The following is a 14,747-nucleotide window of genomic DNA, read 5'->3' as shown; positions in this document are numbered from 1 at the left end:
ACCCTCACAGAGATAAGAGAAGATAATGTATCCATAAAATAACAACAGGATGCCATAATATAAAGGGACCATCAAAGAAAAAGAACGAACTCTGGGAAATTGAAAATATCACAGAAATAAAAACCTAGAAGAGGTCGAAGACACAGTTAAAATATTCATAAAGTAGGAAAAAAGGCAAATAAATAGAAAAGAATAAAGAAAAAATTAGAGAACCAACTCAGTGGGTCCAATATCCAAATAACAGGTGTTTCAGGAAAAAGCCAGAGGAAGAGATGCATCAGAGGAATAACCGAACACTTCACAGTATGGAGGATATGTGTCTTCAGAATGAAGAGACTCATTACTTCCCAGCACAAAGGAAGGAAGAAGAAATCCACTCCAAGGCACATCTTCATAAGACCTCAGAACACAGAGGACAAAAAGAAAATCCTAAAAGCTTCCAGACAGAGAAAAGATTACTTATAAGAATTAAAAAAAAAAAGACTGGCTTCACACTTCTCAACAGCACAACTGGGGCTTAAAGAAAAGAGATCAGTACTTTCAAAATTCTAAGGCTAAATTATTTCCAACACAGAGATCATTCAATTAAATGAGTAGGTGACATAAAGATCTCTTCAGACATGCAGATTTCCCCAGAAATGTACCTCTCATACACACTTTGACTGAGAAGTTATTGGAGGATGCATTCCATTAACACAAAGAGCAAGCCCAGAAAGGTAGTGTGTGTTGGGTGTGTGCATGAGCTCGTGTGCATACACACCCCAACATAATCTTAACCCTGAACAGGTCAGAAGGCTCCAGGCAAGATTTCTTGAAGAAGTTGAAATCTACTGTTTGAACACATTACTCAGAGACTTTGGAAAGTGGAAGAGACTTTGGGGATAAATAATAATGCATATATACGTAGGAAGTAAAACAAAGTAAGAGGACTATTTTCTTCTGCTGCTGTTGTTTTTTTTTACTGAAGTATAGTTAACATACAATATGATATTGTTTCAGGTATACAACATAATGATTCAGTAGTGATATACAGTATTAAATCCTTATCCCAACTAGTGTTGTTACTCTGTCAACATAGAAAGATGTTATAGAACTATGACTACACAGTACTTTCATCCATATAACTAATTTATATTATGATTGAGATTTTGTACCTCTTTATCCCCATCTTCCCTAGCCCCTCCCCATGATAACTACCACTCACTTCTCAGTGAGTATGGGTCTACTGTTATTTTGTTCATTTTTTCTTTTGTTTATAGATTCCACATATAAGTGAAATCATATTGTATCTGTCATTCTCCACCTGGCTTATTTTACTGAGCATAATAGCCGCTCAGTCCATCCATATTGTTGCAAATGGCAGGATTTCTTCTTTTTTATGGCTAAATAATATTCCACAGTATGTATGTACCACATCTTCTTTATCCATACATCTACTGGTGGACACTTTGGTTGCTTTCTTATCTTGGCTATTGTAAATAATGTGGCATGGAGTGCATGTACCCTTTTGATTCATAGATTTTGTTATCTTCAGGTAAACTCCTAGAAGTGGAATTACTGGGTTGTATGGTATTTCTATTTTTCACTTTATTGAGGAACCTTCATACTGCTTCGCAGAGCAGCCGCACCAATTTACATTCCCACCAACAGTGTAGGAAGGTTGCATTTTCTCCACATCCTTGCCAACACTTGTTGCACTGAATCTATAAATTGCCTTGGGCAGGATGACCACAGACCAAGATGATTATTAACCCCAGAGGAAACTAAGTTATGCAAGAAGAAATATGAGCTAGCTGTGAATAGTATTTACATCACTGTAATAGTACACACACTGACTACTGATTTAATATTGAATAGTACACACCCTGAGTGTTGATATATTGATCTACTATAGTTAATACTGTGTTATAATTATATTGAGATGATGTAGGACAACAGGAGGGATCCATGACGGGTTATTAGTTGGAGGTGAAGGATGAAAGAACTTAATACTTATCTATTACAAAGGGAAGTCTATATGTAATGTCTAAAACTAATAATAATAGTAAGGAAGGATACCATAAGCATATCTCCTGGCGTTGTGGTAGATCATCTGCATAAAGGGCTACCAACAATTCCTGCCATCCCTCCACATGCAAGTCCATTTCCACTCTCTTGAACCTGGGAGGAGCCTGACTTGCTATGGCTGATGGAATCTGCCAGAAGTAGCAGTAAGTAACGTTGGGGCCTGGGCCTTAGAGGCCTTTCAGCTTCTGTTATCACCCTTGTGCAGCCAACTGCCACGTGAAATGCCCGAGTACCCTGCTGGACTAGGATCCTGGAAAGTGAGAAATTAGAAGGGGGAGGAGAGGGAACCAGCCAGCCCTCAGCCATTCCAGCCACCCCACTGATGCTCTAGCCCCGCCAACACCTCAGGAAGCAGACACTGGCCGTGCCCACCGAGCCTGGCCTGAACGGCAGAATCATGAACAAATAAACACCTGTCGTTTTAAGCGACAGGGTTTGGGGATGGCTTGTCAGGCATCAGTAATTAACCAAAAGAGAAGTAAATGCCAAAGGAAAATGCTAAAAATGCTCCCAAGAGAATGTCCTGGGGACTGGAAAATGATGAAATGGTGGGGTAGACAGGAGATTGTTGTGCGATAATTAATCTGTGATATCATTTGACTCTTTATGCACACCTCTAGCTTTGATAAAAATAAAAAACAAATGAAAGCAAATGTGAAGGGAATGAGAACGGAAGATGAGGGTCAGGTAGACAGAAAGAGCAGTTCTAGGGACCAGCAAATGCTGCCAACCAGGGAAGGCAGCCTGCCCCAGAGAGCCGGCACGCGGAGGTCAGCCTGAGGCGACAGAGTGAGGAATCTGGACTTGCCGTCTTAACCACCAGGCCTACAGGAGGCTCCTACAATTGCCAGGCTGAAAAGAACAGGTTCAGGCTCTCTAAGAGCCAGGCCGAAGGACCGTGGACAGAGACTAGGCTGGATTTAGACTTCTTCTCCAAGCTGGGCTCAGAGCCCCATCCCCATGTGTATTTCTGCCAGCTGCCCTAAGCTGTTTCTACCTTGAGGCAGCCCCAACACTGTTAGAAAAAAATGGTACAGTCCCATCAGTTGTTAGACTATTTGGCTGCTTCCAAACCAGCTGAATGTGCTCCGCTCTAAGCATTCTGGCAAGCTGGCTCTGTGTGTCCCTACCACCACTGCCTACTGCATCAGGCCTGGGTGGAGAGAAGGGGAGAGAGGGCCCCTACACCCCTGGAGCTGAATGGCTGGTGCCATCTGGACCCCTGAGTCTATAGCCATGGTCCCCTGGCCAGTGCTCCATGGGGTCGCTTTCGTATAGTTGTCTGTGGGAACTGTGGCCTCCGCAGTGTGTCATCTGGGTTGCAAAGGAATTTGGGTAACTCCTTGGATGTGGCTGTGCTATTCTGGAAGACTTTTTTCCTAAGGCAAGAGGCTGATGTAATGGTAAAGCTTGAGCTTTGGAATTAAAAGACTTGGGTTTGAACATGGGCTCCACCTGGTACAGGCAACATAAACTCGTACCTGCCCCTCAGTCTCCCTGAAGATGTGACCAATGATGTCTCCCTCACACATTATTGTGCGGGAAAAGTGAACTGATACATTGAAAACAACCGACACATACCAGGGGCTTAATAAATAGGAGGGGTTTTTTTGAAGCAAGGGGGCAGAGGTGGTGACAGCAGCTCCTCTGCTTTAAGGACCAAAATAAATATTGCAGGACTCGAATGTTCTTGAAATACAAGATAGTTGTAGGTTTTGGTAGGGACTACTTCAGCCACCTAGTTTCAAAAGACACAAAGCTGTAGTCTGAAGGGAGCATTTTGGGGAGGGTGACAGAATGGAGTTTGCTTAGCAGAAGAGTAATACGTGGGGTGGATTCAATTTGGGCTGCAGCTAACTGGCACTGAAATACCTATGTGATAACGAAGATTTATCTTTATGTATTTGGGCTATAAAAACTGAGAGAGACATTCTCTAACCTTGATTTAACCCTAAGAGACATTTAAGTACTATCTGCCCTGGTTTCATACCTTTACAAAAATAAAATCTTACGTGGCCCCTTGTATGGTTTACTTTGCCCCACTGGCATTTCTGGGCCACTGTTGTGAAGTTCTCTGCAAACAAATGAGCTCAGAGAAGTGTAATAAAATACCTGAAGTTCAGGATAATTTTGATCAGCTAATCAGATCTGCCTCCCACAAATGCTCCAGCCATCTCCCTGCCACCACCCCAAATAGATAAAGGAATTTGAAGCTATTTAAATATTTGTTCATTATTCCAAACGTTACAGGAGATTTATTTTGATTACTCAGCTACTTTCTGAATTTTATGTTTTGCAACAATAGGATCATTTTGGTTGAATGATATAGGTGTCTTTTTTTTAAGTCAGAATTATAAAGACATAAAATGACTCCAGTTTCTGGCACAACTTGTAATTCTGATGCTTGTAAAAAATAGCAGATACTTGTTTTTAGGATAATGAGAAAGATGATACCTTTCCCCTTCCTTTATGGTCCAATAAAATTGGAGCAATTTTTTTTGTTGTTACTTCTACCTCTAAATTGCTAGTGGGGACTAAACCAGATTTCCCCCAGCAGCCAACTTCAACAACCTAAAAAATAAGAAAAAAAATGACACACAAAACCTTGACCCCCATATTTATCATTCATGGGTAGCTGCAGGGGAGGTGATGTGCCTCCTTTCTTTTATGGGGGGGCCTTCTTATCCAATCATGTCGGTCAGGTTAATAATATGAGAGTCAGGATGAGGACTTAAATCCTTGCCCTCAAATTTTATAAGAGCCCTGGAAGGGCCTCAAATACACGGATCATTTAGCAAGAAAAACTAAGGCTGTCTATTTCTCTGGAGGCACACAAAAAATTAGTAGTCTTTGTTAAAAAACCAAAAACCAGAAAACAAAAAACCTGACCCATCTGTTTTGTTTTGAAACCACTTAACTTTATGTTTAGGTTATCCAAACAATTGTGCCAAAGTAATATACTATAATTAATTACAAATGATGGACCAAAATTGAGCACAGAAGACATAGTTTGAGAAAACTAAGATGTTTTTCTCACTTCCCACAATGAAATATCATACTTGACAGTTTCAGGGTGGTCCTGATGCACCATTTGCCTCTTAAAGAGTATTATTAGAGTCATGTAATCTGAAATATGACATATAATTCAAGATAATGAATCAGCTTCAATCTCTCCTCCAGACGAAAATACCCGTGTCTTCAGCCAGGCCAACCTCTCCGCCGGAGTCTTCTGCCTGACCCTCAGATTGAGCACTTCTCACCTTCTGCTTTGGTTCTTTATGCATGAGTCTTACCCTGCCTTCCAGACTGCAAGTTTCTTAAGGACAGAGGCTATATACCCTAAATATTTGGATATATTTCAGTAATATACTAACTGAAGAATATTTGAATATACTTAATACCAAGAATATTGGAATATATTTAAAGAATATACTCAATAAAGAATAAATGAAAGCTAGTTAGGACTTGGTGGCCCAGTTGAAATAATAAATGAAATAGAAATATGACAGCTGAATGGAAAACTAATACTACCAATGACATAGACATGATATCCTATGTTTTTAAATATATATATATAAATCTGTCCTAATATGTATTTAGAGATAAATTTATGTTTTGATTCTTTGATGTCATATCCTTACTGGATAAAACTGGACACTGGATTTGAGCTATACATTTTTTAAAATATTATGTCATCATTAGGTGGCACAGGAACAATAGTGCTCCTGGGAAAGTCAGGGCTCCTAGGTAAATTAATGTATTTACATATATTTATCAACTTCCTACCACTATCAACAAATGAAAAAAATATACCATTTCACTATAATTACAAACATCACTATAAATATGGTCCCTGCATTTTCAGTAGGGCTGATTTTTTGCTACATTACAAGAATGACCATCACATGTGTGGTGGCTGCTGGAGAAGGACCAACACTAACCCTGTTCTCCCTATTCCAGACGTCAGCTTGAACACTCTTGTAATTTGAAAATTGCTTTCATTTCAAAACTGAACTTTTTCTCCATGGTATAAACCATATCGCTTGATTAACTTCACACAAATGGTTCATAACTGGCAATTACATTACCGCCTGGAGGAAGAAGCAGGTTATCATTATACAGCATAGCAGTAAGGAAAATGTCTTGAGTTTTCATTAAGTGCTAGACTCCACTAGAACTTGATCTATACTAGCCTATTTAATCCTCAAAACAGCAAACATATCAAAAAATGGCATCAGCTAGATGTTATTATTATTCCCCAGTTGACAGATAAGGAAACCAGGGGGCCCCTGGGAGGTTGAGTAACTTGCATGTGGTCCCCAGGCCCTCTGGTTTCAGAGCCCACACTCACCACCACACTGAAACGATCAGGTTCTATTCCTAGGATCACTATGTGCAATTACATTTTATGCAATGATGGTATTTTAAGGTATACATTATCAACTATAAAGTTGGACTATTTTGCCTTTGAATAATAAATCCAAATTGTATAAATATCAACTAGTTTCCTAACATTTCTACGTCACCAAGAAGTGACTTAGGCCCAAAGAAGTGCAGCTACTTCCACAGACCCGGTGCCATTGGTTTTTCACGCAGAATGCCAAATGTCCAATCTCTCAGGCTAGTGAACACAACTTCAGAAATGGCTTTATAATCCCAGGTCATTCCGCAAGTATGAAGGAATCCTATTTAATATATCCAAGTCCAACAAACTTACTTAATTTTTAAATCTTCTCCCATGTTGAGAAACACATTTCCTTTATATTTTTTAAGAGTATTGACTATAATATTTACAATAAATTCAGGGGTTAAAAGAGCTCCGGGATCTCTTTGGAACTTGAGTTTGGGATTATTAATTTCTTCTTACATTGCTTCTTACATACTAATTTCTTCTTACATTGCCTTAAGCAATCAGCAGTATATTTTCAAGATACTCTATTAGTTTGGGCACTTCAAATATCATTCACATAAAGAGAAATCAAATCACTGCTTGATAGAAAAGTTACCTCCCTCAAGCTCTGGCTGTTTGATATGGTTAGAAACTGTGCTGTCAGCAATTAAAAACGAAATACTTTCTATGAAGAATGCCTCTACCTCCCCATCCGTTGTTTAAAATATTTACTTTTTATTATTTTTAAAATTTTTACTGATCACCTACAGGTGGTTACAGTCTCCTCTTGAAAATGGCACTTCTGACAATGTCTCCTTGCTTCATGGCAAACCTGTCAGCAAGACAGGTGCAAGGGCTGTTTTCAGAGTTGATGGTTTCAGTGAGCTATTCACATTAATTCAGCCAGTCCTAAGCAAAACCTTCCAGAAAATAAACTCTACACACAGCAGCAACCCAGGGAATCTGCTTTAACTTTGCAAGAGCTCCCATCTAGCCTCTCCTTTAGTGGCTGACTGAAGAGCACATCAATTTCTTCAGACCTTTGATGCCAGGTTATTACAGGTCTGAGTCCAGATGGTAGGACTTCCTCTACCTTGCTCACTCAGTACCTAGTGGAGTGTGGCACACAGTAGCACTTAATGAAGATGTGCGGGCAGAATGCAATTTTAGGGTGTGGCTGGGAGGGACCCTAAGCTAGAGGGGCAACACGTGGATTCTGGAGTCAGACTGAGGCTTGAACCCCAATTTCCCCACTGACCAGCTGGGTGTCCTTTGACAAGTATAACTCAGTCTCTCGGGCGTAAGTTTTCCTATCTGTAAAGTGGAGGAAATAATAATGCCTGGCTTGGCAGGTGCTCCACGTCAGTTATTATTAAAGGGAAAAATAATAAGTAGGGATATTAAGTGGCCCATCAGTTGTACCTAGGTTGTTTGTGAGCACAAACCATGATACGGATCAGTCCCTGGCATTTATCTTCCAACACTTGACCCTGTTCCCTGCCGCAAGGCCATAGACAGCAGCTCTAGAAGCTAATAAGCCTGTGCTTCTGGAGAGTCAGAAGGGCAGAAGATGGAAGGGGCAGGAGAGCCTGACAGAGCTTACCCATGGTGGGGGATGGACTCTCTTCACAGAAGATTACCTTGAAGACCTGGAATGCTGTCCCCCTGCCCCCACCTGCCTGATGCTTTGCATTTTTCCTCCACCAACTAAGGCTCCAAAGCACTGTGCGCACACACTGCCTGCAGGAAGGCTGTGCTCTGCCCCTGCTCTGGGCTGCCTCTCCTGAGACCACACCCTTTCTCCCACCAAGGAAGACATGGGTCAGGCTTGCTCTTGAGAGATTATTCACATGCTGGTTTTACCCAAGGCAAAATGTACTATTTCTATCACAAAATTTAAATGTCTGTTTTCCCATTTTAAAACTAATAATTCAAAGGCCATTTAACTTACTTTGGCAGCAGTTGCATCAGCATCAACTGTTTTGAAATTATATTTTAACAAGATAAGCATTAATTCAGAAAATTAGACACCTAGTTATGCTACTACTTGAAAGCTAATATCTGCCAGCTTTCCCCATTCACACCATTAACAGTGGATAAGCCTCATGGCTGGGGGGAGTGGGGCCAGGGAAACAATCTTGGGAAACTGCATAGGAGACAATGAAACAATGAAACCTCATATTAAGAATGTCAAGCATCCCCAAACTAATGGAAAGTCAAAAGTATAATTAGACTGTAAATTTGCCTTCCAGAGGAAGGGGCAGCCCCAATTCCCAATCGGTGAAGGGGAAAAGGCCTCATTGTGTTTCCATTTCCTTTCAGAAAAAACGATTATTTCAATGTTAAATGCAGTCGGCACTTACACTTTTTGCTTATCCCAGTTAAGGACAAGAAATCTTAAGACACTGAGAAAGCAAGGAGACTGTGAGTCCAGAAAAACAACAGGCAGTAGGGAGATATACTGCTTATTAGTGCATTTTAAAAGTATTATTACCAAACAGTACTCTAGAAATATTTATACACAAAAGCACAAAAAAGCAGCAGCTGAATACTATGCTTTGATGGCACTAACTTCCTTCCTGAATAAAACTGTAACAGTGGCTTTGGCCTCTGTTGTCCCCTGTGCTGGTGGTTGCTTTCGGCCGTCTCTTAGGCAACAAGTGCTGCTGCATTAAAACTCTCCAATATTCCCAACTTTCAGCACTAGAAATGTGACTTAATAATGATGCACCTAACTCTAGAGGAGTCAGATTCTTTCATAAAGAATGTGTTATCTAAAACCATGGATTTACAAAGGAATACAGCTAATTGAAAATGAGATAGGAAATAAATTAAAACCAACATCACGTCTTAATCTTCAAGTGTTGCAGCAATGGAGCAAGTAATTTTCTTCTGGAAAATATATAATGATGTCATTATTTTGGTACTTGAGACTCCAGAGATGGAGGAAATAGAGACATATTTGCTGAATGCAACAGATAGGTGGCGTTGTGGCTCCGGGCAGATACAGAAATAACTCCAAAAGCCTGGGTTATTACAAGGGCCATGTCCCAGGTTTAAACGACAGAATCGAGAAGTCCAACAGGCATCTAACTCCCACAGGAGCTAAATTTTTGCTTTGGAAAATAAACTTCCATGACTTCTAAGTTGACCACTAATTTTCAGTCTGGTTAAAGAATGTTTTAGTTGATACTTTAATGTTAAGCATTTGCAAGGTTGTCATTGACTTCTATCATTTAGGGAAGTCAAATTCTAATGAAACGTAGGCTTTCTTAAGCATAATGAGTTAAAACTATTCTACATAATCATGAACCCAAGGAAAACTAGATTGGTTACCTATGGCAAATTGTCAAAATAATTCCACTTGGTAAAGGCAGCTTTCCTTTTTGGCTAGAAACACACACTATGTTTGTGTCCAATTTCTTGGCTCCACCCCCTTCCTGGCTGCTGTACCAACTGCGGGTTACTTGGGTATTTAGCTGTCTGAGATGCATTTTTCTTCTAGTCTGCACCAGAGATTTTCATATCTGGTGTCCTAGCTCTTTCCAAGCAACACAGGGAAACTGGCAAAGCTTGTCTTTAGATGCCTACCATCCTCCTGTTTGCCAGTTCCTATTTCTCCCTGTTGCAGTTTCCACAGCTATTAAGCAGGGGTTAAAATACCTATAGAGTTGTTGAGAGGGTTAATTGATAGAGTACTGGTAGAGCCTATAGCACTTAGTAGGTATTAAAAAAATGATTACAGTTCCCTTCCTTCCCCACCTCACCAACCAGACAAATGAATGCAAACCACACAGCAGTAGTTGGTAAGCAACCTTCTTACAGCAATGAGTCTGCTCCAGGGGGTCTACAAACTGGTCCAGAATGCAGCATTAATCTCACAAAAATATGTTTAGGACTCTCAGGTATGTTTTCCATTCGCAGATTTGAATTAACATTGAAAAACACCCAAATTGCAGTAATAGTCATTTATCCATCCAAAAGCTAACAAGATTTTCAGGATTTAGGAACCCACACGGGAGCTGACGGGAGTGAGCAGCTGGCTTATCTTCCCAAGAGTTCAAAACGACTGACCTCGGTGACCAGCAATGATAAGATTAACTTCTGGCTAAAGCGATAGTAACTGAGCTCCAGGGTAACGTTTAGCCCTGTGAACTCTTTCCTTTCTGGAAGGATCCTTGAATCAGTTCTAGCTAATGAAACTACGTGTTTCCTAAAATACAAATGAGAGGGAAAAAAACAGTGGAAATACAAGGAACACGCACCCGGTGTTTTTAACATTCTTTAGTCAGAAAATTGTATCACATCTTTTGTTTCTCGTCCCCTGGGGCGGGCCACTTTTCACCTGGAGTTCCTGCCCCCTCCCTTCCCAAGATCTGATGAGGAGACCTAAAGCCTTGCTTGGAAGCACAGACAACTGGTAGGACGTTATTGCTGCGTATAGTTTAGCAAGATCCTCCTTTCTGCGAAACCTGGAGCCAAAAGTTACTTTTCCAGCGCGAGGGGCTCCCCGGGTTCCTCCTCGGACAGCAACCCCGGCGAATCCAAGAGGTCTCGGCGCGTGGTCTCTGCGGCTGTGCGGCGGGAGCCCCGGCCACGGCGGCCAGGCGGCATTTCGCACCAGCGCCCTCACGCAAGCCCGGCCCGCGCGGGGACGGAAACGTGTTATCCTAGCTCAAATCCAAGAACTCGAGTTTGTGTGAAACACCACGCCGGCCCATCCCCAAAGGAGTCCCTTTGATACCGCCGCTGTATTTATCTCACACATACATCGGATTCTGCTGACAAATCTCTGTGTTTCTATTAAACAGAAGGCTGCCCCGCAAAGTCCTCCTGCGATTCCGCTTAAAGGCACCATAACATATGACACTTTCCTAAACTGGCTTGCAGAGGACACTGCCCAGAGACGATTAACAGGATGATTTGTGACACCCTTGAACACACGTGGGCACACCAACTTCACAGGCGGGCACACGCAAGGGACGCGGAAGCGAGGGCAGTTACTTTCCAGGCAGTGGGTCTGATGGAGAATGATGTCAAACGCGCTCCCCAAGCCAGCTGAACTCCGCGGGCACCTAATCATTGCCAGATGCGGGGAGGGAGCACCGAGAGCATCCCCGAGTCCCGGAGCAGACACCGGCCCGCGGCTCGGCCACCTCCCGCAGGGGGTGCCGGCACCAGCGGGGCAGCGAAGACCCGGGAGCCCGCGCAGCGCCGCAGCGCGGAGACGCACCGCGGGGAACGCGGGTGCCTCCACTCTCCTCGGCATATTTTTTCAATTAAAAAGTTGGGAACTGGAATCCGTAAACAACGACTTAGGACTTCACACTACTTTGCAGAGACACAACGGGGAGGGGCTCTTACACGCTTCAAATCCCCCAACCTCCAGGTCTCTGGCTGTGCGGACTCCGGGGCCGGGGAGCGCCCCCGGTGTGCACGCCCCCACCCCGCGACGCGTTCCCGCAGCCCGCGGAAAGTTCGCTCGGGGATGCGCTCCGCCCCGCCCGGAGTCCCGCAGCCCCGCGGTCCGCCGTCGCCCTACCTTTCATGGTGACCGAGGAGCCGCGCCGCCAGCCAGGAGCCCCCGCGCCGCCGAGGAAGTTCGCGCCGAGCAGCCGCTCACTGCGCGCCCATGGCAGCCGCGCCGCGCGCCGGCCGTCCGCGCCCAGCCCTCCCTCGCCGCCGCCGGCCGCGCTCGGCGCTCTGAGCCTCGGGGCCGCCGCGCGCGCCGCTCCCCCCGGGCGGGAGGCGCCGCTCCCGCCCGCGCCCCTCCCCCTGGCCTCCGGGGCGCGCGGCCCGCCGCGCCCACGCCCCCCGCCCGCCCCGCCCTCGGCCCGCGCTGGCCCTGCGCGCCCGCTTTCTCGCCGCGCCTCGGCCCGGCGCCCTCGCTCGCCCGGTTCTGTCTCCTTGTCGGTGGACCAGCGGCGGAACGAGGTCGGGAGAAAGCGTCTCGGGGCGGCCAAGCGCTCACCTCGGTGCCGCTGCTGGGCTCTTTTCTAGACGCCAAACGACCTCGAGTGTGGGGAGGGAGAGCTGAGGCGCAGCAGTGTCCCCGGGCGGCGGAGGAGGCCTGCCCCTTCCCCCGACAGCTGTGGACACGGAGGGTTCCAGGATTGCGTAGGAGAACGCCTTCCGGCTCCAAAGCTTCCACGCGCGCGCGTGTTGACGCGCGAGGGAAACGGGCACGAGGGAGCGTGCTCACTGTCACCCGGGGGCAGCTGCGCCTACATCCGAAGTCACCGTTAGACGCTTTTGCTGCAGAACCTGGAGCAGGTTACAAATCTTGGACCTTCAAGAAAAGAAACAGCCCCCAAAACCCACCACACTCCCGTTGGTTGGAAAAGTCATTCTTTCCCTCAACGTCCCTGAAACGATCAGGTTGACTCCAGTTTTACTAGGAAAGGAGGTTGGGCTATTGAGCGGCTTTCACTGTGGCCCATCGGGTTGCCCCACTGTCATCTCACCTTTTAGAACAAGCAGATCTATTGTTTTAGGCTCTAAAACATAAACTATGTGGTGAGTGAAGCTGTGGGGAGGAAGATGCGGAGGAACTTCTTTCAATAACCATGAAACGAAAGGTCATCACGCACTTAATACACCCAAAGCAACGCAGTGCTGGCTGGGCAGTGGCTGCAGCTTTTCAGATTTTCTCTCCTGAGCAGTTGGTAACACGGTGTAACCAACCCACTGATTCATTCTAAACAGGGACTTCTTTGCTATAGTAAAAGGCAGTGCCCAGAATATTTCACAGACTCCATTCCAAAAGCTTTCTTTTTTGAACATGAAGGGAAAACTTGGAGATGACTAGCATAGAAAAAGACAAAAACTGGCACTCTTCCACGCTAGGGCTTGATGAAGCTACAGGAAGCATACTTCAGAGCCTTGTTCCAGTTCTCACCAAGCTGCCTGCTTGTCTTGCAGGGTAAGGGAGGGTCGCTGAAAGCAGCCCAGGTGATGAGTTCTCAGCTCAGAACCTTACTAACCAATGGTGGGATGCAGTAAGCCCATCGATTTATTTGTGTAATAATTTCTCTAACTGAAGATTAGAATTTTGGCTCTAATATTTGATTGAAAAAAAGTGATTTTAAAACCCTGAATTACAGATATGACACCAAAACCACAGTTGATAAAAGAAAAAAATTAATTGGATTTCACTAAAATTAAAAACTTCAGTGCCATCAAAGAGCACTATCAACAGAGCAACCCACAGGGTGGGAGAAAACATTTGCAAACCATATATATAAAGGATTAATATCCAGAACATATAAAGAACTCCTAGAACTCAACAACAGAAGAAACCCAATTGAAAAATGGACAAAGCACTCAAAATAGACCTTTCTCCAAAGAAGATACATGAATGACCAATAAGCATATGGAAAGATGCTCAACATTAATCATTAGGGAAATGCAAATCAAAACCACAATGAGATTCCTCTCCACATCCATTAATATGATTATTATAAAAAACTAAAATTAAAAAAACAAAATAACAAGTATTGGCAAGGATGTAAAGAAATTAGAACCCTTGTTGCACTGCTGGTAATGTCAATGAATGTAAAATGATGCAGCCACTGTGGAAAACAGTATGGTGGTTTCTCAAAAAACTAAACATATATGCTTCAGAAGATTGGAGACTGACGAAAATTAGGCTTGGGGTGAATTAATGATTGTGCATTGAGCATTGACCCCCCTATACAGAATTTTATTGTTGTTAACAACCATTTGATCAATAAATATGAGAGATGCCCTCACACACACAATATATATATATATATATATATATATATATATATATATATATACACACTTCCAATTGTAAAATAAATAAGTAACTGGGATGTAATGTATAGCATAAGGAATACAGTCAAAATATTGTAACAACTTGGTATGGTGATAGCTGGTACCTAGAATTATCATGTATATAAATGTTGAATCACTGTGTTGTACACCTGAAACTAATGTAATACTGTGTGTCAACTACCCTTCAATAAAAAATTATTATCCAGAAAAAAAAAAAGAACTAAACATAGAATTGCCATATGATCCAACTTCTGAATATATGCCCACAATAACTGAAGGCAGAGATTTGAATACGTATTTGTCCCTATTGTACGTTCATGGCAGCATTATTCACAAGAACCAAAGCATAGAAGCAACCAAGATACCCATTCAATAGAGGAATGGATGATATATAAATTGTGATATATACTAATTGTGACATAATAATGGAATTATAATTCAGCCCCAAAGAGAAAGGAAATTCTGACACCTGCTACAAGATGGATGAACC

The 14,747-nt window shown here is 43.3% G+C and overlaps 1 protein-coding gene across 1 annotated transcript in view; it reads right to left on the bottom strand.

The window, feature by feature from the left end:
• COLEC12 (collectin subfamily member 12) overlaps positions 1–12,210 on the bottom strand; it is a 209,090-nt gene extending 196,880 nt beyond the window's left edge. The window contains exon 1 of the mRNA XM_036905816.2: positions 12,000–12,210. Within this exon, the coding sequence (XP_036761711.2) occupies positions 12,000–12,006 (7 nt within the window). The 5' untranslated portion in view covers positions 12,007–12,210. The remainder of the gene's footprint in view (positions 1–11,999) is intronic.
• Between the last annotated feature and the right edge of the window lie 2,537 nt (positions 12,211–14,747).

This window comes from Manis pentadactyla, chromosome 6, assembly GCF_030020395.1.
Source record: "Manis pentadactyla isolate mManPen7 chromosome 6, mManPen7.hap1, whole genome shotgun sequence".
NCBI classification, from domain to species: Eukaryota; Metazoa; Chordata; class Mammalia; order Pholidota; family Manidae; genus Manis; species Manis pentadactyla.
The sequence above is the reverse complement of the archived record's forward strand: the minus strand, read 5'-3'. Positions and strand labels throughout refer to the sequence as shown.